At 48.8% G+C, this 21628-nt stretch overlaps 7 protein-coding genes across 7 annotated transcripts; 3 read left to right on the top strand and 4 right to left on the bottom strand.

Annotated features, from left to right (window-relative positions):
• Positions 1-104: 104 nt before the first annotated feature.
• On the bottom strand, positions 105-1418 carry BDV38DRAFT_286414 (O-methyltransferase-domain-containing protein; the record flags this gene model as incomplete). The annotated part of the gene is made up of 1 exon (XM_032060659.1): positions 105-1418. One exon carries the CDS (start codon positions 1416-1418, stop codon positions 105-107), a length of 1314 nt encoding a protein of 437 aa, XP_031909855.1.
• A 1314-nt stretch (positions 1419-2732) lies between these two features.
• BDV38DRAFT_257131 (MFS general substrate transporter) lies at positions 2733-4676 on the bottom strand. Its single transcript, XM_032055582.1, has one exon. The coding sequence runs from the start codon at positions 4268-4270 to the stop codon at positions 2939-2941; it is 1332 nt and encodes a 443-aa protein (XP_031909854.1). The 5' UTR covers positions 4271-4676; the 3' UTR covers positions 2733-2938.
• A 1591-nt stretch (positions 4677-6267) lies between these two features.
• Positions 6268-7494, top strand: BDV38DRAFT_274004 (uncharacterized protein; the record flags this gene model as incomplete). Its single annotated transcript, XM_032057773.1, has 4 exons — positions 6268-6423; positions 6489-6820; positions 6880-7228; positions 7282-7494. The coding sequence occupies 4 exons, from the start codon at positions 6268-6270 to the stop codon at positions 7492-7494; spliced, it is 1050 nt and encodes a 349-aa protein (XP_031909853.1).
• A 2726-nt stretch (positions 7495-10220) lies between these two features.
• BDV38DRAFT_286410 (uncharacterized protein) lies at positions 10221-11032 on the bottom strand (the record flags this gene model as incomplete). Its single annotated transcript, XM_032060658.1, has 2 exons — positions 10221-10566; positions 10638-11032. The coding sequence occupies 2 exons, from the start codon at positions 11030-11032 to the stop codon at positions 10221-10223; spliced, it is 741 nt and encodes a 246-aa protein (XP_031909852.1).
• Positions 11033-16014: 4982 nt separating this feature from the next.
• BDV38DRAFT_295866 (uncharacterized protein) lies at positions 16015-17409 on the top strand (the record flags this gene model as incomplete). The annotated part of the gene is made up of 1 exon (XM_032062789.1): positions 16015-17409. The coding sequence occupies one exon, from the start codon at positions 16015-16017 to the stop codon at positions 16867-16869; it is 855 nt and encodes a 284-aa protein (XP_031909851.1). The 3' UTR covers positions 16870-17409.
• On the bottom strand, positions 17198-19564 carry BDV38DRAFT_274002 (radical SAM domain-containing protein; the record flags this gene model as incomplete). The annotated part of the gene is made up of 4 exons (XM_032057772.1): positions 17198-18066; positions 18545-18580; positions 18668-18745; positions 19561-19564. The coding sequence occupies 4 exons, from the start codon at positions 19562-19564 to the stop codon at positions 17198-17200; spliced, it is 987 nt and encodes a 328-aa protein (XP_031909850.1).
• Positions 19565-19581: 17 nt separating this feature from the next.
• BDV38DRAFT_295860 (mRNA capping enzyme, catalytic domain-containing protein) lies at positions 19582-20772 on the top strand (the record flags this gene model as incomplete). The annotated part of the gene is made up of 1 exon (XM_032062788.1): positions 19582-20772. One exon carries the CDS (start codon positions 19582-19584, stop codon positions 20770-20772), a length of 1191 nt encoding a protein of 396 aa, XP_031909849.1.
• Positions 20773-21628: the final 856 nt, after the last annotated feature.

Genomic DNA, 21628 nt, shown 5'->3' with positions numbered 1-21628 from the left:
GGTAAACTGATATAACGACGAAGCAGTGCAAGCTGCTAGCGGCATTCCAGCCGGGGAAGTCCCCTCTAGGTCACAGCCGACAAGTGGCGCCCAGCGTCAATCCGTTATTTCTCAAGTGAGACCTCTAGGAAAGAAAACAGTGAATTGAGCGGTCTGCTGGACCGTTTAATCGTGAGCCTCTCGTCTGCCATCTTCAGCATTCTATGCATATGACTGGCGTTTCTCTCACCACCGCCCGAGAGAGTGAAGACCAGCAAGTCCAGGTTGCGCAGCATTCTCTCACTGTGCCTCGGCATCGTGTTGAGCTCGTCCGGCAGGATTCGGTTCATGATCCACAGCTTTGTATCAAACCTCTCCATTGCGGGTACCAAATGTTTCAGTATACGCACCGCGTCGGCGTCCTCCCAGTCTTGCAGTACCCGAAACAGCGTATACACTTTCGGAACTCGTCCGCCGGGAAGCTCTGGTTGGGGTGAAAAGAAGTCATGTGGCTGGTATTGGACGCGAGCTGCCAACCCATTCTCCTGAATGATCTTCTCTGCTCCCTCTCTATTAGACGGCTGGTCTTGGATTATAAAGTTACCACCCGGGATCAGTGGCACGATCTGTCCCTCAATGTGCCCATTGCCGCCCCCGACATCGACAACCGTGTCTTCTGGACCTAGCCAGTCCCAATCGAAGCCGTGAATGAATGGCAGGTAAGAGTGGCCCGCGTGGTGGTTATACAACCCTATCATTCCGGTGCTGTACCTCTCCATCCCTTTACCATCGGGCTCATCTTCCAGCTGCACGAAGGCTGGCCTACCCAGTCCCTTGGGGTCTGCCAGAGCGCACGGTATTCCCTTCTTGCCGGCCCCATTGCGCAGCGCAGTGGCGATCTCGTGCCCGCCCTGGCAGAACGTGCGACCGAGTCTGAGGGAAATATAAGGGCTGGACGCTGGCATGGCGGCACTCAGGGCCGTGTGGGCGACGCCACCGGACGGTGTCCGCCGGAACATGCCCATCAGGAAGGCGAAACGGAGTTGCTTCTCGAACGCATGTACATTCCGGACGCCCACCTTGGACGCCAGATCCGGGATACTGATCTCACCATCCAGCGGGACCACATCGGCGACGCCCAGAGAGTCCAGCACCCGGAGGACCTCAATCTCGGATAGGCAGGGCCCCGCATACCCCGCCAAAATATCCGTTGGCCCCAGCGCGAGGTTCAGCAGTGTCTGAGCGGCGTCGATGAGGTTCGAGCGCACAGCAAGGATAGCGGGGATAGATTGCGCATCCGACCAGTCTTGGCGCCCGCCGGGCGAGAACGAAGGTTGCGGGAGCTGGCTTTCCTCGAGTAGGCGCTGGAGGGCGCCAGCCGACTCCTTCACAACGTCAGCCAGCGTGGTGAGGGTATGAGTTTCGCCATAAGAACCCATGTCGGAAGGCTACAGTGACAGAGAGGAAGGAGAAAATGCCAATATACACAGGGCTATTTGGAAGGCAGTGAACTGGGTGAAGGTCGGGAATGATCTCAAAAGAAACGATATGATTGATGACAGGACGAAGTGAAAAGAAGGTTGGGCTATAGTTGTAGGAGATACATCAATATAGGGAGGTGTACATCGATAGCTATCCGGCAGGCACTCAACAGTCCGGTCGGTCAACCTTCCCACATGGTAGAAATATGCAGTACTAGGTGAAGGGTGTCAGCGGGATAGTAATACCCGGATGGTCTTTCTCCTCCAAGGGCAAAAGGCCCTGCCATGGACCAATGATGCGTATTATGTACGTAAGCCTCTGGCAACTGATGAATGAACAAGGTATAGCATACTTGAAATGAGGGGTTCCAAGGATTGTTATCCCTCTTCTGTGAAAGGACACCTCTCTAAATTTGCCCAAATATCCCTACAAGCTGCCGCTGACCTGCATTGACTCTAAGACCTCACTATGGTAAACTCCACACTTCATGCATTCCTACGCACATCAATGGATGCCAAGCACGGAGAACCCACGGAGTTCCCCCTGGTGGCAGTACAGCATAAGCGTTTCGTAATGAAGGCAATCTATACGTGTCAGGAGATTGGCCGATAAGCTGGCCAATAATATCCTGAATCTGGTTAACTATAACAGCCTGAGTGAATGGATTCTGGACTTGTCGCTGGTAACTCGCGATATATGCCTTCTCTAGTATAGAGCGGATCCGAGTGCCACCAGGATGCTTCGACCTGTCAGGCTTATATGGCTGGTCCCACTCGCTGGAACTGGACAAATCAAGCAATTCATTTCGTATGTATTGGTACACATCTTACTCTGTCAAGACACCATCGGACATGAAATTCCACCATGTCATAGGCCTTAGATTTCACCCGTACTAGACTGGCGTTTGGCCAGGGTAGGTTAGGTTAATGGGGTCAGTTATACCTAACCGCTAGGTTATGACTAAGTTACATATATAACTATTATACCATCCGTGGTTAACCGGCAGTTAACCTAGTTCTGCCTGAGACGGTCAATTAAACCTATCTAGGCAGGCAGTAAATCAGGGCTATTTTCTACGAGCAGTATTTTTAAGAGCCCTAGCCTACCGCTTATCTAAATAGACTTAATTTAGTGTCTTATAGCCATATCAGGCAGAACTAGGTTAGCCGCGGTTAACCTAGCTTTAACCTTAACCTAGGTCAGTTAAACATTTTTATATCTTAATCTAACCGACCCCGTTTAGGTTAGGTTATGGTTAGGTTACAACGGTTAGGTTATGCTACTCTAACCCGTACTTATGTTACATATACGAGTCCAACTATGGTGACAAAGCACAGTGGTAGTGCTATTCAGCTGGGTAGCGATCCACGGGAATATCATTAGAAGGAAGGGGAGAAGAAGAAGAGAAATGAACAAGGAAGCCCGTGGTTGATCACATCAAGGTCGATTTTGGATTTGCAAAGTTGGTCGGACGAACCTACAGCTTTATGGCGAGACGTCTGTCGACCCACAGCCGCGCAGCTATAACGAAAGCAAGTGAAAACAGTGCGGTGCCTCCCCCGTAGAATATAGCAGGCCTGTAGGGAACGATCGAACTTGACCTACCCGCACCCGTCGCGTCTATTAGGACTCCAGCGATGGGATTGCCGACCAGCAGGCCGGGGGTCCATCCGGTAAGGGTAATGCTCACGGCTCCGGCTCCACGGCGTTGTCCCGCAAGCCTCCCCACCGCTGTAGGCAGGGCTACGAAGAAGGCGCCGTTCGCGAGCCCGTTGAGGACGGAAAATACGATCAGGATGGCCAGTGTCGAGGCGAAGGACCATAACGCGAACATCGTAATCCCGTTCAGAGCCATGGTCACCAGTAGTGTATTCATACTCCCAAACCGATCGCAGGCAAACCCTGACGTCAGACGCCCGATCGCCATGCACGCATTAAAGCAGGCCACGACGCCCGCGGAGGTGGAACTGGAGAAGCCGAGGGAGGTGGTCACAGCCGGTAGGAAGAATGGTGGCGCGTAGATGGAAAACACCCCAACTACACCCGAGGCGAAGAGACAGGAAAAGGAAACGTCCTTGAAAAGCGACCAGTCGATGTCAAAGCTCCCCTGAGCGGGAATCCTCTCCCGGATGAAGAAAGCGGGCGGGACGCCCGTGGCGAGCGACAGGAGACCGAAGATTCTAAAGGTCCACGCGATGCCGAGTTTATCAGTCAGTACACCGGTCACAATGGCCATGACCGTAGCCCCGATGCCTCCGCCCAGCTTGACAATGCCGTTGGCGGCCCCGAGCCTAGTGCTAAACCACTGGATGGGCAGGCTGTTCGACATGGTGTACATCAGACACGCGCCGAGTCCGTACGTAAAGCCGCACGCGATAAATAAACCGCCGACGTTGGACACGGTCCAGGCGCTGACAATGTTGCTAATGCTGTATAGCAGGATGCCTATTAAGCTGGTCCAACGGGCGCCGATCGTGCGGGCGAGACGGATAGTGAAAATTCCCAATGCGCAGGACAAAGCGATCCCCAGAGATCCGATGAAGGAAACCGTACTGGATGTGGAGTCATGCAAGGTCGTTTCCAGCAAAGCGACTTGCAGGATACCCCACGACCCAGTCCAGGCGTTCTGCCAGAAGGTATGGACGAAGCACACGAAGACGACCACCCACCCGTACCCGCCGTCCGGGATGAGTTCCACGTTATTTGCCTCGTCCATCCCCGGCTGCTCAGCACCTGTCATCCCCTCAGGACGTTGTTCATTATCCCCAGTCTGGTGAGGCCGATCCGAAAGGGCGACCGATGAACCCATCCTGACCGCTCTCTCGACTTGTTCATCCGGTACGAGGACGTTCTCGACGCGCAGGACAATGGGGGAGAACAAAAGCAGTCAGTCGGCCGGGAGAAGATCGAGAACGAGTGTCTTAACCACCTGGAGATGGAGGTTATGAACAGTCCAAAGTCACCGAGAGAAGTGCAGGAACGAAGGACCTGGGGAGAGAAAAGTGATGGCCGGGTGAGAATCCAATTGACGGGAATTGGGGGGGGAGAGATCAAACAAAGAGCATAGCCGAGAAACAAAGAAGCGGAGGACGAAAAGAGAACCGAACCATCACTGAGCCTTACACCCTACTCACATACACCCTTACGAACAAAGGGCAAAAGGCGGGATGTGACTAACTGACTGAACTAGGGTTACTTCTGGTGGCTGTCGTCCCCTCGGTTACACTTGCCCCATCACCGCAAACATTCTGCCGCGGAAACCCGTCCCGAGCCGTGCCCTACCTTGTAACAAGTCATTCCTGTCATGCATCTTTGCTTTATATAGCTCAGACTCCTCCAATATGGCGTCTAGAGGTAATGAGGGGGGTATCGTGTCTAGCCCATTCGGGTATTTATCAAACGCTTTGTAATATCATCGAACTATTATGGGTCGACTCTTGTGTCTGAAATACGGACATTTGGACTATAGTAGCGGTAGAGTAGTAAGTATTATAACAGATGCATCCTGACGGCTTTTCAATTACTGTGGATAGAATGTTTTGAGATTGTCAGTAATAGTACGCTCGTAAGGAGAGAGATGAATATTGGCTTCTCGCGACACGCAAACCATTATCGTCCTGGGTCTCTGTCATCCCATTACAGCAAGGTCCGGGACCGACAGTATGCGTACGGCGTTCCGTGCCACCTACTTAGTAACGTACCCTGCATTGCTAATCCTCCATTCAAAGAGGCCGAGCTTGACAGGGGCTTTCGCGGGATATCCGTTCACCCTCGATACGCCGGATTCGTCTCAAGAGACGGGGGCAACCCAGCCAATATCGGGCCTATGCTAAAGGTGGGAGGTCCCGCCCGTGGGGCACGACCCGCCGCCATGCCGAAAACTGGAGCTACGCCCTAGGTAGTCTCACCGCCGCTCCCTGATTTCAGCAGATAGCGGAGAGTGAGTTCCAAATTTGCATTCACCTACGTGATACTCAGCGGGTAGCTGCCACTGGTACTATGTTCAATCTACCTGCCTTCTCCTTTCATGCCCTGCGCATCAATGGTGCTGTCACACATTTTCAGGTCGCTTGTCATTGGTCAGATGATACTGGGTAGGATGTGATAAGCCGGAAGGAACATGCAGAAGCAGGTGCAAGGGTTTGATCCTCCCATACTACCCAACCGGCTGTTGGAAAATAGTAACGGTAAGCTGACTGCCTGGACCCCTGCCAGTAAGCTCGAGACCTGTGCGGGGATTTGCGGGTGCCCCATGCGATGCGGGTTGGCCCTCCACCTCGATGTACGTAAGTCCCTTTTCCGGGAGACGCCGACCACTCGATCTGCCAACTCGTCGGCTTCTCTAGACTCAGCTATGGAGCTTGGCTAATATAGCTCAGTCAGACTAGGAAATGCTGGCTACCGTGTGATAGAAAGAAAGCCGACCAGACACGGCCGCCTTTCACCCGCCCATATGTTCTCCTATGGGCTGTCTGAGAGAACTGGAAGTGATCGTCTCTTCCCCGTAGATTCTCATTCGACAGGTTGCAGGTTCCATGTCAAGACTATACCGTCTAGAAAGGTCACAGTGGCCAGTTACATTCTAGTTCTTCGAGTTACCTCGAGCCTGAGTTCCCCCGGGAGGGTACTTAAGAGAGTGAGCGGCACGCGCAAGCAAGCCGATATATCACTGTTCGATTCTGAAAAACAGACTTCTGATTTCTTCAAAGCCTAGCTTATTGGAAATATCAATTTTAAGACACTTAAGACCCACCATCGACAGATATGGCTCCAATCCAGCTTGAACCTACTGGCAACGCCACCGTCATGAGGAAGAATGGTGTTGACGGGAAGCACCGTGACGAGATGCACACTGATGTTCGAACATTAGAAGTGGAGTTTGAGCACTTCTTTGGCATTGTTCCCTCCAAGATCAACAGGAGGTTTCCCCTAAGTCTATCTGAGCAGAGCTATCTGCCGAAGGTAGTGTCTCCCAAGCTCAATTGCATGATGCTCTGGTCCATTTGCTGAGCCATACATATATTCAGGTTGAGAATCCGCGTGCCGATTGGGCCGTAGTCGCAGCCTTCAACTCTTTCCAGGCGTACCAGCGCGGTCAGCTGGGGAAGGTCCAGCGTTTCGCCACCATTGGTACAGGCTCGGGCACCGACATGATCGCCGCACTTGAAACCTTTCCGGATCTCGAGTTTGGGGCGATGACTGACTTGCACACGTCTGTAGTCAGTGCTGCGAAGCGGAACGTTCTGAATGCCACTGACAATTACGCGCCCTGTCGGGCCGTTGCCAAGGGTATCTATGCTGCTGCGGGCGATCTCCTTCTCCCACTGAGAGACCAAGAGGCTTTTGACTTAATCTATGAGTACGTACCAGGAAGTCAGCTGTTATTACCTTCAGCAGCCGAAGAAATAACATGGCTAGGAACCTGCCGAACATACCTCTCCCAACGACCAAGAGCCTCGTCGACGGACAAATATCGTCGACGTTTATCGGGGATCGGACCGCAGATCGAGTCCCGGTCCATGTCTCCCAAGCCCTTCTAGATCTTCACTACATCTGCCTGTACCAGGCCAGGGTGATGCGCCTTATCAAGTCGTCGGGCGCTATTTTGTCTAGCATGGGGGGGAGAGTTCCGGTCCAGTCCATGCTAGACATGGCTGACGCTGCCGGGTACTCCAGCAGAGTCGTTTCTCTGACGTGGAAGATCCAGAGCGAGCCAGAGACGGTCATTGGTGAATATGCCGAGAATCAGAAAAAAGGCTTAGGCAAGGTAGGCCGTTCCTATCCATCCCGTTTCTTCATAATACTAATGACCGGATATAGTACTATTTCTACCCAACATCAGCCCTGGGGACGGCTTTTGGCGATCTATCCCCGGCTGCTGCAGGCCTTCGTGCTGCACAGATCGAACAGAACTTGCACCCTCATCGCTTGGATGCCGTAGCAGCGCTGGAGCAGTATCATGCGGGTGTGGAAATCGGCCATACTGTCTATGTCATGGCTAGCGTCCTCAAGGAAAGCCCCAGCGTGGTTTAATTCTTGGGGCTATGTCACATCTCTCTACGTACATAGATCTCGTTGTACCTACTAGCTTGCCACGTACTGTAAATGCATCAAATATTGCAGCGTACTCGCACTCGGTGACGCTATTTGTACTAGGAGTGCTCCAATTTTAAATCACATATATATACCTAAAACTATCCTAACTAAAATCGGCCAATTAGCACCTATTCTCAGCTCTAGTTCAATTAATAATAGTAGTAACGGCCCACCCCTTTTAGATTAGAAGCTAGTACTATGTACTCATGTCTAAAGACCAAGAACACCAGTCAAAATCCGGCGATATAGATCCACTGGTGTTTCCAAGGGTGACCACTGCACGTTCACAGTCAATTCCTGCCCAACAAACTCCCCTTTGACTTCAAAGTGGATCGGCAATCCCTTGGCAATCTCAGCAGTATCAGCTTGGATATAGACTCTCTTGAGCTGGAATGCCACCATCTGCCAGCCAGTGATAAGATGTCTGGCAGCATCAATCCCCAAGTTGCCTCCTTGTATCAGCAGCTTCAAGGCATGTGCCACGCCTCCTTCTTCAACTCTTCGCAGATGCTCTGCATCTTCCAGCTTCTTGATTTCAGTTTCCAAAAGCGCCATGTCCCTGTCGTTCTCCGCCTCTTCGACGATAGCATCGGCCAGGTCGATCTGTTCCTTCAAGCCAGGACCTTTTTCTTCCAACAAGGCCCTGGCACGTTGAATTGCTTTCATGTACTTTGAGTCGACATTTCTCAGAGCCTTAAGCTCCTGCTTAGCCGTGGCTGCACGGTTTCAGTGAGCCTGCTCAGTTCTGTAGCCGCAGTGCTACGCTGTGCTCGAGCTTCTTCAATCTTCTTGAAATTTTCGGTCTTTCTCTTGTCAGACTTGCGCCTGGCCGCCTCTAACTCTTGAAGCAAAGCCTGTCGCTTTGTCTCCAACTCTTGTTTGCGTGCCGAGAGGGCAAATTCGAAGTTTCTCAACCGAGACGTCTCTAAGATCCTGAATAGAACGGAGGAAGGAGTCTATCCCATTACTGAGGGCTGCAATGATGTCGGTGTTCACGACGATTGAAAATTTGAGCGTCGCTTGAGAGATATCATTGTAGGTGGATATGTTCTGTGCCTCGGCATGGAGGTCAAATGAGACATCGTTGGTCAAGTACACAAACACGTGGGCATTAACATTAGGGTCAACATTAGCAAAAGCAGTCACTATATTGTACCATGCCTGAGAGAGTACAACTCACATTAAGATTCTTAATGCCCATTACATTCGTCCACTCACCTGAGGAAAAGCTCATAGCCATCCAGTACACAGTTTTCCTCTTCCTCAGGCGATAGTCACACTTTGATCGGGAGACTTGATCCTGGAAAGTGGTAGATTTCCAAACTCCCAAGGAGACCATAGCCGAGTTGCCAGGTCGTCTGGTTTCGAGATGTGCCTGGGTTCGTGACCCTTAACATAGACACCTCAATGCCAACCTTTTTAAACTTGAAAACATCGCCTAGCCAGAAGGAGATATCTTCAAATGACCCCTGAAAAGTCAGATCCGTGAAAGCAGGCATACGCGTCCAGACACGATGTGGAGATAGATGGGCCGAGACGTGCAGTGCCTCAGGAGCAGCAAACTTATTGTCAACCCCGATACCACCGCTGGGAGCTGCTTGAAATATATCATCCAGCATATCGGCAATAGGCTGTAGGGGACCACGGAAAGCCAAATCGGCTTCAAATCGAAGCCCTGGTAGGTGAAACATCTCGGATTCATCCTCGGAATAGATCAGTTCGACATTATCGATGGGAATATGACGGGTCAGGTCGTCTTCCAGGAGGTCAGGAAGGAGTACGGCAAGAGGGCTCGCCCCCAGCGTTCTTATATCTAGCAACGGCTTGACAATTTCTAATATCGGCGAGTCCTTATCTGTATCGCCTGACTTATGATGCATGTGCAACTCCGCTTGTAGAGCTGGTATAACAAACAGAACGTGGATCATTCCGCCAAGAACATAGTTAGAGAGTAGTGCAGTCCCTCTACCAACCGGATGCTGCGCCGCTAGATCTCTCACTAGAGTGGAATCGGTCAGTTCCTCACCATGAACACGTCGACCGCAGGGAGATGTGGTGGAGAGTAATAGGATTGGCGTTTCAAGGGTTGGTTTCTTATCGTCTTCTTTGCTGCTGCTGCTCGCAGGGGCTAGAAGCAGAGCGTGGCGGGTTTTGTCGGTGACAGAGGCGAGCCGGATTTGAACTGGCCAACGGGCACTTCACAGTTGTCGCTGTTGAGGAGCATAAATGGATAGGCTAACTGCGCTCCTCCCACTTGCACCGAATAGGACGAAACTCTTGTTTGGGGGAAAGTCGTTGGATGAGCGGAAAAGGTAGTAAAGACGCTGTTCAACGGATTGTTCATAGCGGGTAGTGCTTTGGCAGATGGCTGCGAAACGTCCAGGCAGTTGACAATGTGATTAATGGAGTCGAGACGATGGATGTTATCATATGCGTGCAATGAGCTTTCGAGGTATTGTATGGAAGGGTGAGAAGCTGGTCAAACGTCTTCTTCCTCACTCAGGTTCACTTCATCCCCAATACTCGCTGCCTTGGTCAATCGAGATTTCCTCAGGATTGCCATCCAACCACGTGTTGTCCTCCTCGGTCTCTTTCTTCGCCCTCTCCTCATCCTCTGGGGTGGCATCCATGTCCTCATCATTATCGTCCGATTCCCATAATTCTCAGGTGGCTCCGGTGTTCATCTTAGCAATTTGATAGGCAATTTGAACCGGCATGGACGACCAGCTGCTGTTCATGCCACCTGGACGCTTGGACTGTGGCTGGCCCGAATCCTTACTTTCTTCGAGCACGCTCTTCCTCTTTTGCCTCTGGAGTCCGCTGGTAGAAGGTTGATTGGGATCGAGACGCTGTTGCGGCTGATTTGTTGATCCTTCTGGTCCTGTCACCCTGTCTGTATTTCTGGGACGGCCTCGGCCCCGGGCTCTGCTTGTAGAAGGAACCTCCGATGTTCCGCCTCTCCCCCAGTAGTGTGCCTCGCCGCTGTATTCCGCCTCGCGCACGCCCCCGCTGCCCAGGGGCAAGAGGGTCTCTTGGTGGTCCAGGTTGCCGAGGCAATGTAAGATTCGGGTCCAACCCACATCTGCGTCGATAGACGCGTCGTATGAGCTGCACATTCACTTGCCCTTCTCTCTTCGTGAAGCAGCGTGTCGAAAAATGGGTAGAAGTACGCTGTCGCCCACGGTCTGTCCCATTGCAGAAGGAAAGATCTTCCGAGCAGTTCCAAGTCGTAGCGAAGGACGAAGCTTAACCAGGAGCAGCGCTTGACGCACCACTTGAGCCATTCGTTGTCGTCATAGGCGCTCCTTTCTACCCGAAGCTCATTGCCCTGCTTTATGAGCGACTCGATCACCTGATCCTTGTTATTCTGGAATGGCAGCCAGCCCGTCCGACTTGTCGGATCTACGGTAGGGTCTTGTATTATCCGCCGTGCGCTACATTCGGCCTCGAGAATAATGAGTTCTCTCCAAACCATTTCATACCTGGTATGTAGCAGTCAAAATCGTCATAAGACCTTCCGAAATACTCTCACAATATGTGTCCATTCAAAATTCTTCTTACCTCATGATCATGGTATTTGCCTCCCTACTGCCAAACACAAAATTTCACGCCATCTGGCTCGATATTGACCTCCCAGGTATGAGTCCTCCAAAGCAATAGGCACTTAAATGGAGCTACTGTTCACTCGTTAGCTGAAAAGATCTCAGGCTCCAGATTGTAGTGTTCGCTTTACTTCTGCACGATATTTCTCCGAGTTGTCCCACCCGAATGGATCAAGCGCAATCTACAAAGAGTTCTCTCCGTCAGTTGAGTCCTTTTTTCTTTTCTTTTTTTCTTTTTTGGGTTCATTTCCGTATCGACATGGACCTTAGTGCGTACCTTGTTCGCAGACGTATAATTCATTACACTTTCCTGGCCAGGATCCTCATCCCGAGTCCCACTGTCTCTCATTGCTTCATGACGAAGCTGGACACAACCATATGTGTGAGTTCTGTCGAGAGATCCATTACGCATAGCAATTTCCCAGTGGAAGGCTTCTTTAACATCCCTGTATTGGGTCTTTCTCCTAGCTCCATGATTCGACTCGGCATTGACCTTTCTGCAGCATCATAAGGTGGGCCGACTTGTTCAATTCTGTTGTAGTCATGGCCCTCATGCGCTGGTTTAGGGCGATCTGGTTGCCAATAGTTGTGAAAGTCTTGTCTGCGAATGAGGGTTCTGTAATGGAATAGCGGGTTGTCAGAAAGCTAAGTCATGAAAGGTTCCGGTAAGTTAAGTAATTCTCCAATATAGAAGGTCGTTTTAACTTGGAGAGGCTAGATTCTGAACTGACATGTACGTAGTCCTTCTCCTCGCTGGTAGCATCTTCAAGTTCAAACTTGTACTCGGTCAAATTGTTGGGCAAAGCGTTAAACTCCGCAATCACATCGTTAAAAGTGACACCATGAAACTCTTCATTGTACAACAGAGTATTTCCCCGAACAGGTCTAATGTAGAGAGAGAACAAGTCCTCTCATATCGAACGCTCTCGTACTAATAGCCCTGGTCCGTTCCTCACTCTGTCTAAGAACTCTCAAATGCCTAACTTGAACGGGTGTGAGCGATGGCTGCTGTTGCGGCGATGCCTGTGGTTTAGTCATATTGTGATCGATATCAAGTCAAGGAGTGAAGGGAAAAGACGAATAAGAGAAAGGATAAGAAGAAGGCTAAGAAACGAAGACGCATTCGTTGTTGACAAAAGCGACTTGGTCCCAGGTTTCCAATGAACTATGGGCGTCATTTATAGGCTTGGATACTTGAGCACCACCATAAGCGGGGTACATGCAGAATGATACCATGAGTCGATCAATCAAACATAGACTTTACAGTGGGTTACGGCTCGATTCCGGGTCCTAGGTCTAGGAACCGCCGCCGACCCGTGCTCACTGGGCGCAGACGGGACTGTTTCGGAATTGAACCTCCGCCCCTGTTACTTTTGGCCGCCAAGTAGATAATCTTGTCACGCTTAGTGGACCTGGTCTGGATTAGCCCTGGGAGTGGAGGGTGTTAGACAGCGGTTTATTTCCTTGGCGGTTAGTCGGAGGAGAAGAGGTAACGGGGAGCTTCTGGCGCAGAGAAGAGGCAACCACGGTCACTTCGAAATGTACCCCTTTTGAGCCGAGATTCTAAATTCTTCAAGACATGGAGCTATGGATTTTTCCATGAGATAGGTTGCACAGCGCCACATATGCATAGTAAACTTTCGGAAGCCCCCCCTGCCGCCAGCCACACCCTCTAGTACTGAAGGTAGGTTGCCAATATTTCTATTATAATACAGGATATAATACTAGGTTTACTAGCACATTATCAATTACCAAATATCTTAGAATAGTAGCGTCCAATAGCTAATAGTGTTCACCCCTAACATGACACGGGTATGGATGTCGCAATATTTCAGTGTTTACTGCAGATTATGTAGTCCCACAATTCAGCTTGTACAAGTGTATTTTGCTGACGGTCGGTGCCTCCTCCCCATTCAGATACCACATAGCTCACCTTCTTACGTTTCTAATGTGGGTTAAGGAAGTTAAGGTGGAGATGGTATGTTATCAACCCCAGCTTATGGAAAGACTGTTTCATTTCCTCGGACATGTCCGTATATGCTAATAGCTTAGCTAACTTTGTTCCCCTCATTTAATGCAACGTATCTAGTGCCAAGTCAGGCAGTAGCAGTGGGAATCCTCACACAAAATCCAGAGGCTACTCCCTCCCACACAGGGGCCTACCACTAGTGCAGGCTATTCCTGATCAGGCTAGCAATCACGCCGCTGCACAGCTAATCGGAACGATATACAATAGGGAGATATCCCTATCACCCCAGTCTGCTGTGCTAAACATCCAGCATTTGGTGGCTTATTGTCATATTTGGCATCTCTTAATAATACCGTTAATATAGCACGACATAGAGATGGTACCTGGGCGTAACAAGCCTCTCGTTCCGATAATGTGGTATTCTTGGCTTGGTGGCTTAGCCAACCTTTCCAATGTTGTAACAGGTCGTATGAGCTGCCAGCACCGATGAAGTTGGGAGCAGAGGACATCTGAATAAGGGTTTTCTCGAGTATGGCGGCACTTCGCACCCGCCGTTCCGTCCTGCCTTCTAACCTTTCTGCTGTAATTTCTAGATTATTATGTGGCCAAAATCTCAAATTTCGTCACGCTACACTTCCAGGCTTCTATTCCAGTCTCCTCGCCAATGCGTGCATCAGAGTAGCTTCATTCGCCAGAGGGTAATCAAAAGCATAACCCGATGGTCCTAAGACTGAAAGAAAACTTATAACTTTAGGGGTAAACATTAACATATTCTGTCTTGACGAAAGGCATATGGCGGTATCTGAATTAGTGGAGCTATTTGATATCTTCTTATAGCAGCATTTATTTCTAGGATTTAACATAGATGCCATCACATTCTCAAAAGTCATTTGAAATTGTTTCAGGCTTTGTGGTCAGTTACATCGCCCACATAAACCCATTATATTAGGCCCACTCGGTTATCACAGAGACACAAAGTGTTTAAATATGGGGCGCAAGCCCTCACAAGCGGAGTTGGGGGGATATGCCTAGACCTCGCCGTGACCCTCATGAGGGTCGGGTCCAATCTCAGTAATCCTTACCTGATCCTTAACTCTCAAGAGAATTACTCGAGAGTTATCTATTTGTAAGAGATATTGCCAGGGCCCAATGTTCCACAAGACTAAAAGATCATATAATTCGGGATCAACGATCCCGAATGTCCTGGGGTCACCTATATAGTATACCGCCGTTACAATTATCCCATCTATAGGGAAAGGCTTGTCCCGAGCCTTTAATTGTCTTGGGCACGCTATATTTATATAGGTATAGATCCCCACCCCATAGGGGGTACGAGTAGGTAGGTAAGGTTAAATCTTAGTATCGCTCTTAGACTGCCTTCTGGTACCTATTCTATGTACTGCAGCCAGTCACGTAATCTACCCTGTACCTGGGTCTCAGTTCCCATAGGGTCTTCCCTATCTCTGTAGTCCACGGTTAACCTAGGCTTACCGTCCAATTTTTGGCTTAACCGTGGTTAGGTATAGAAATTCCATTAACCTAGCTATAACCTAGCGGTTAGGTATTACTCACCCCATTAACCTAACCTAACCTGGCCAAACGCCAGTCTAGTATATATATAGTCTTTTGAATAAGCTCTTTCTCGGCTTTATATATAGATTGCATTTTTTGTATAGTGTAAATAGCTTCAAAAATAATAGAAATATTGAAATATTGAAAAAGTGACGTTGAGCTGGGAATAACATTGAGCTGTAGCAGACCCCCTACTGAAATGGGGGTCGGCAGTGAGACGGGTAATGTGGATACATGTAAGGGCGCCTTTGGTGTACGTAATCAGGCCAGCGTAACGCCGTCGGGCCCAGTGTGCCAACAGTTCTTCAGAAGGTGTAGTACAGGAGATATATTATACCCCGATTATTAGGGGATTTGTATATAAAGTGAGACAGAACAAATTGCTTGAGGATCAGAATCTTCTGCGCGATCGGAATCTGTGGGCCGGCTGGCTCCCGGCGCTTGGCTTGCGGCGGGGGAGCTGTTGCCTGAGGCAGCGAGCTGAGTCATCCGCCGTTACAATACAGGATTGTTATGTACCGAGACCTGAAGACGTTGTAGGTTACTGTGTCCTGTAAAAGCACATAAGATACGCCATACAATACCTATGAACTGATACTTAATTCTTTCTGTAGTCATATGTAACCGGTCCACTGGCGTTGTGATTGGCAACAGACAGATATAGCCACTTATGAAACAAACCACTGCTGTGGGTGGCATAGAAAATAAAGATATTGCCTACTTTTTGCTGAGGTGAAAGGAGTACATTTTTTTCATTTGCTCGAAATATATTAAGATAACAGTGGTATTATATAAATATGTTAGTCCATGGGAGTGCGTAACAATGTGGGTCTTAGCGAAATGATGTTTAAGGCATCGATCTGCGGTGGCTGATCATATAGCAGCTAAGTATTCTATTAAGTTTTTAGCGCTTTTCGAATTTGGTATTGGCGCATGGGAGGCCCCAGTACCATGTGTAAGTGAGCCTTGGTGGGGTGGGAATACAGAACATGGAGACAGGCATTTGTATGTGGGACGGAAAGATATATCGGCCAACGATCGATCGGCGCGGTCTAGCCCTAGGCGTACGAGAAGGTATTGTGGGCGCTGAAATTACCGCTAACCCTAGGCCTACTACAGTACAGTACATACTCTATACTGTAGCTACTGTACGTAGCTGCATCTCGCCCCTCTTTAGCAATGCACAGGTGTGTTGGCATATGCGGTACAATATGAGATGCATCTTACCCCTCCCGAGGCGCACTCCTATCACCAGTCATTGTCTGGCATAGGTACTTCATCCTCAGGACCGAAATGCTCATGGCGACCACCACCATGATCACCTCACCATCGTACATTCCCAGAGGCTCGACGTCCGCCGAGATAACTTTCTATGTTTCGCCATTGAACAATTCCACGTCCTCCAATGGCGTGAATTATGCAGAGCCCCCACCGCCGGGTCAACGTGCAGTGCGCAACTACATAGAACTCCCGTACGAAGTATCACTGAACGACATCCGCGGCATAGAATCCCACTTTGACTTAGACAAAGACGCAGTGAAAGCCATCCAGAAAGTCCCATCGGCCACCACCTATAACACCTTCGACTCGGATGTCGCCATCCAACAGATATACTACCCAGAAGTCGAGGCCCTCCTTCGCTCACAGGTGCCAGGTGCGATCAAGATCGTCCTCTTCGACCACAACGTCCGCCGTCAGAAACTAGGTGCAGAGGCTGCCACTCTCCCGGTCATCCGTGCCCACATTGACCAGACTCCACACGCCGCCGCGGAACGAGTCAAACTGCACGTTCCTGATCCAGAAGAACAAGAGAGGCTCCTCCAGGGTCGGTATCGCATTATAAACGTCTGGCGTCCTCTTGGGGAGGGGCCAGTGCAGTCAATGCCTCTGGCATTTGCTTCAGCGGCCTCGGTCGATCCAGCCGATTTGGTGCCCTTCCAACGCCGGTTTCAGACCATGCGACTCAAGTATAACCCCAATCAAAAGTGGTGGTATTGGTCTGGTATGACGAGTGATGAGCGCCTGTTACTCAAATGCTCGGATTCAAAGGGACTCCAGGATGGGTGTGTGGCGCAATATGCGCCGCATGCAGCATTTGAGGATCAGAGAACGCCGCCGGGCGCGAAACCTAGGGAGAGTATTGAGGTTCGAGCTTTGGTTTTTGGATGACACCCTATTTTGAGGTTTTGTGCTAAAGTCAGATTAAAACCTTTATATGAGGGGGCTCAATGCTCTTCTAGTATTATTTTTGCCTTTTATTCCATTAATTTCATCTTTCTGCTTTCCCATGAGAACCTAGCCCTAGCCAAACTCAATGCTTGTGAGATATTACTGGATAATTGAAGGGAAAAGTTCGATGTTATTGCGGTCCAATAAGATTCAAAAGAAGTAAAACCTAGAGGTCGTCCCCCAATACCTTGTTGGCAAAGGCTCTCTCAACCTGCTCGCGGCTCCAGTCCCATGAATGTATGACCCACTTCCATACGCTTCCTCCTCGTCACCAAGACAGGTCAACTGAGACTTGAGAAGGCTTGGCCATCTTCCCCCAGTCATAGATACCCCCTCGTTCTTTAAACGCATCCTTGTCCCAGTGTACGCTGTCGAGGGCCTCTTGGACTCCAACGTTGAGGATCGAGGCGGACGTCTTGCGTCCATCCTTATCGAGGAATCTCAGATATTCGTCGAGAATCAGGTATGACCGGGCCATAAGGCGGTTGGACTCTGGGACGAACGATTTTTGGTGGCGATGCGCGTTACAAAATTCATCAAATTCCTCATCGGTGATGGTGAACTTGCGAGCATCACGGATCGTGTCGTCCGAGTCATTTTCACCGGGGACTAGCAGGACCTGAAAGCATTTCCAGCGGAAGGGCTGGAGTTTGTCGATATGGTGATTCATGTCTTCCATATAGTTGGGCCGGCAGACGACGGTGTTGATCTTGAATTTGATCCCGTACTTCTTACACCAAGAAGCGACCCGGTAGAGCTGGGGTACTTGATCACCAGAGCCCCGGCCAATCTCGATGTTGGTTTGCTCATTAAACGAATCACAAGAAACGGCAAGAATGTCGATATGCTTGCCGTGGGTTCTAAGGAACGACTCCCTGATGAGGCTGCCGTTACTCACGATCGAGACTGATTCGAGCCGGAGATCGTTCTTGCAAAACTCCAACATTTTGCCTAGGAACTTGGGATACAGAAACGGCTCGCCGCCAGCGAAGTTGACCTTTCGCATACCAGCCTGTCGCAGGAGCCGCAGCCCTTCTTTCGCCTTGTCCAGGTCCTCCATGTGGGAGGTCTTGGCGGTGTGGAAACAGAATCCGCAGCTCTTGTTGCAGTGGCGGGTGAAATGGTAGTTCACTGACACTGGCACATGCCGGCGCTGGACATGTCGCCACAACAGCGCAGCCAGGAGCGGAAGCAGCAGGAGAGTAACAGGCAGATATCGCGTGATGTCCATCTTTCCCAGGCTCAGAATAAAGAACAAAGTGTCAAGGATATCTTCTGAGCGGGGCAGCTGTGAGAAATCCCTTGACGCTGTCCTTCATCGGGAATCCACCCCATTAAGAGTCAGGGCAAACAAGCGATCTTCGACTGATTTTCCCGGGGTTTCTACCGGTACGATCGACGCGGAGAACTATACTATGTACATGTATCTGAGCGTCTGCTGCACGGTATTCACCCGGTTTCCAGCCTTGCCCGAACCTTAATCGAAAAGAAAAAAAAAAACCCCCTTGATTCTATCACATCTGACGCTCCACATCCCCGAAGTTACATGCACATCTCAGGGCTAACACATTCAGCTCCCCATACGTGGCCCACTTTCAGCACACCGCCTACCCACAACGCCCACAGGTGGGCGTTGTGGGTAGGCGACACACTAACGCAATTTTTTATTATTAAACATGATTAATTACACCAAACCAGTATAGTGAAACCGCATTATTTCGAGCGTGAAAAGACATACTTGTGTACCAAGAATAGGTTGTCATCGAGAGGCTATGAGAAATAAATAGTATGAGGTATAAAACAAAAAGGAATAATCCTATTTTAGCGGCAAAGGTCGAGGAATTCAATAGTAAGATATAAGTAGTGGCTGTAACGGGTTAGACGCGCTTCTCACTATGTGGCCCGGCCACACAGCCTTCCCCGCACGTTCCGTTCTGCCACGTAGCTGTGAGACAATCCTCAGATCATCCTTCGTATGGGGTGCTCAGGAAAATATCCTCGGTTCCAGTCTTCACGGGTTGAGGTTTCGAGCACTTTGTCTTTGTCGTCTCCCAGGGATACGATGATCTCGTGTGGGCCAGCGGGCGAGATAATGATATTCCGTGCGTTAGGCCGGCATTGACCTGTACAGTACATGTATCGTAGTCAAATACAGTGTAGTAAAATACAAGAGATGGGGCAATACTATGGTGCAGTTTCGAACGGGAAAGGTATCGCCTGTATAGTGTGTACACTCAGGAGACGATTTTGTGAGGGGAATTATAGGATCCCACGCGGACTATGAACAAGCAGGGAAAATAAATAATGGGAATGGAGACTGCAATACCGGTCTCGAAGATCCTAACTGGGTAGTTCATCGCAGGAGACCAGGCAGTTTTAAATCGGAGAATCAGAATATGTTAACTCGAGAATCCTGTTGAACCCTAACAAAATGTTCACGACCACCATAAAAAAAAAAAAAAAAATGGTGTGCCGGCGTGCATCCCCCGATTCACCTCAAACCCACATTCCTCTCATCTTATCCCCTACGTCACCTCTATCCCCGAATTGGGCCAGCCCTTTTATACAAAGCATTTGCTTTTTGTGAGCTCAGGCTTCCTTTCACGACTCTAGTTTCCGCCCCTCACTCACGCATCTGATCATTCTTGAACGATGCACCACACCTTCCCAGACCTCGACGCGGTGGGAGTCAAGGCTGACCCTGAGACATCCAACAAGCTTGGCCGAAAAGTCGCGAAACTGCTTAGGCAGGCCCAAATAGGCTTCCCTGGGGCTGCTCCGCTGAGCTTCTCGTCCCGACACCTGGCAGAGCTGCAGCGAGAAGACTACTATGTCTGTGAGAAGACCGATGGCATTCGGTGCTTGATGTATTTTGACTCAGAACTCCCTGAGGCCCATTACCTGATCGACCGCAAAAACGACTACCGCTATGTACCAAGGCTGCAATTCCCAAAGCCAGGCGATAACAAGTTCCTGTCTTTTCATGTTGATACGGTGATAGATGGTGAGCTTGTCATCGACACCTACGAAGATGGCTCCCAGCAGCTGAAGTACCTTGTGTTCGACTGCCTTGCATTAGACGGACATAATGTGATGGACCATACGTTCGATAAGCGTTTGGCTTACTTCATGACGGAGATCCTTAAGCCCCATAATGATATGCTCCGGATGTTCCCCGAAAATAAGGAGCACCGGCCATTTCTCATTGAGGCCAAACCCATGCACTTCAGCTATAATATCGAAATGATGTTTCGTGAAATCATCCCAGAGGCTAAACGTCTGCATGGGAATGATGGCCTTATCTTCACATGTCGCGCGACACCCTATTATATCGGTCTGGATGAGCATATCCTGAAGTGGAAACATGCTTCAGATAATACGGTCGACTTTCGCCTGAATCTACAGTTCCCTGGTAAGCCAGATTCCAAAGAAGAAGCCAGTCGGGTTACGGAACCAGGTCGCAATGACGACGCTATCCCGATTTGTCATTTATCTGTCATGCTCTCTCCGGGAAATTACCGGCCCTTCGGTGAGATGTACGTCACTCAGATGGAGTGGGACAATCTACGAGCGATGGACACTCCCCTGGATAATGCCGTAGTCGAATGTCACAAAGACGATCAGGCTCGCTGGAGATTCTACCGGCTTCGTAAGGACAAGGCGGATGGCAACCCCATCACTGTTGTCGAGAAAACAATCAAGAGCATGGACGACTGCATCACTGAGGAAGACCTGATCCACGCCGCTCCAGCTATCGAGGCCGCTTGGAAGAGGCGTCAGGATACCATAGCCCCTGCTAATGGGAGCGCTAGTATCGAGCCTTCACCATTTAGCCAACTGTGAATGGGAACAGCCAATCCGCTAGCCAAAACCCGCCTTCGACTTGGGCTTCAACCACAAATAATAAGTACCAAACTTTCAAGGTTGATAAATAAGGCCTCCCAAAGTACAAATCTTCCATCAGATTTAAGATAGCTCTTGTGGTTGTTGAGATAACTCTGGTAAAAGTTCAGGATTTTGATAGTTTTTGTGAACAGAGATTATCTAGATTTAGAGAATATAATTTTCTTAGTTAAAAATAAAAAAAATAATAATATAAAAAATATAAATAATTTTAAAAATACTTTAAAATTAGAGAATAATTCTATATTAATTAATTAAAATATAGAATTTTTAATATTTATCTTTAATTTTATATATACTTAAAAGTAGATAAATATTTATATATTTTATAATTTATAATTGTTACACCCGGGCCTTTATTGTCGAATCTGAGATTAGTTAATAGATTATATATACAGAATTATTAATCTAAAGTTACTTATTAACTTCTATTATTTATAGATTATAGTCTTGAAAAAATAGAAATTATAGTAAAACTGCTATCGAGACAAGACTATTATTAATACTAAATTAAAATTATTTTAAAAATATAATTAATACAAAACTACTATTAATACTAGACTCAAGTCTAAAGAGCCAGATCTATTAAATATATATATTTAATAGTTAAAGAGTATAAAGAAATTAAAACTAGTTTTATAATTAAAAATAACTCTGTAGTAATAATATAAGATTAATTATAAAGAACTAAATTAAATATATAAATAAATATTTTTATATATTCTATAACTAGCTACTTCTACTGTAAGTTTTTTAACAGTAAATAATAGAGTATATCTAATTATAATATATAATA

Source organism: Aspergillus pseudotamarii (genome assembly GCF_009193445.1).
Source record: "Aspergillus pseudotamarii strain CBS 117625 unplaced genomic scaffold BDV38scaffold_61, whole genome shotgun sequence".
Lineage (NCBI taxonomy): Eukaryota > Fungi > Ascomycota > Eurotiomycetes > Eurotiales > Aspergillaceae > Aspergillus > Aspergillus pseudotamarii.
Note: the sequence above shows the minus strand (reverse complement) of the source record. Positions and strands in the feature narration are given on the sequence as shown.

Excerpts from the sequence above, each read along its gene's own strand:
- BDV38DRAFT_257131 (XM_032055582.1), bottom strand. The coding sequence starts at position 4,270 with ATGGGTTCATCGGTCGCCCTTTCGGATCGGCCTCACCAGACTGGGGAT.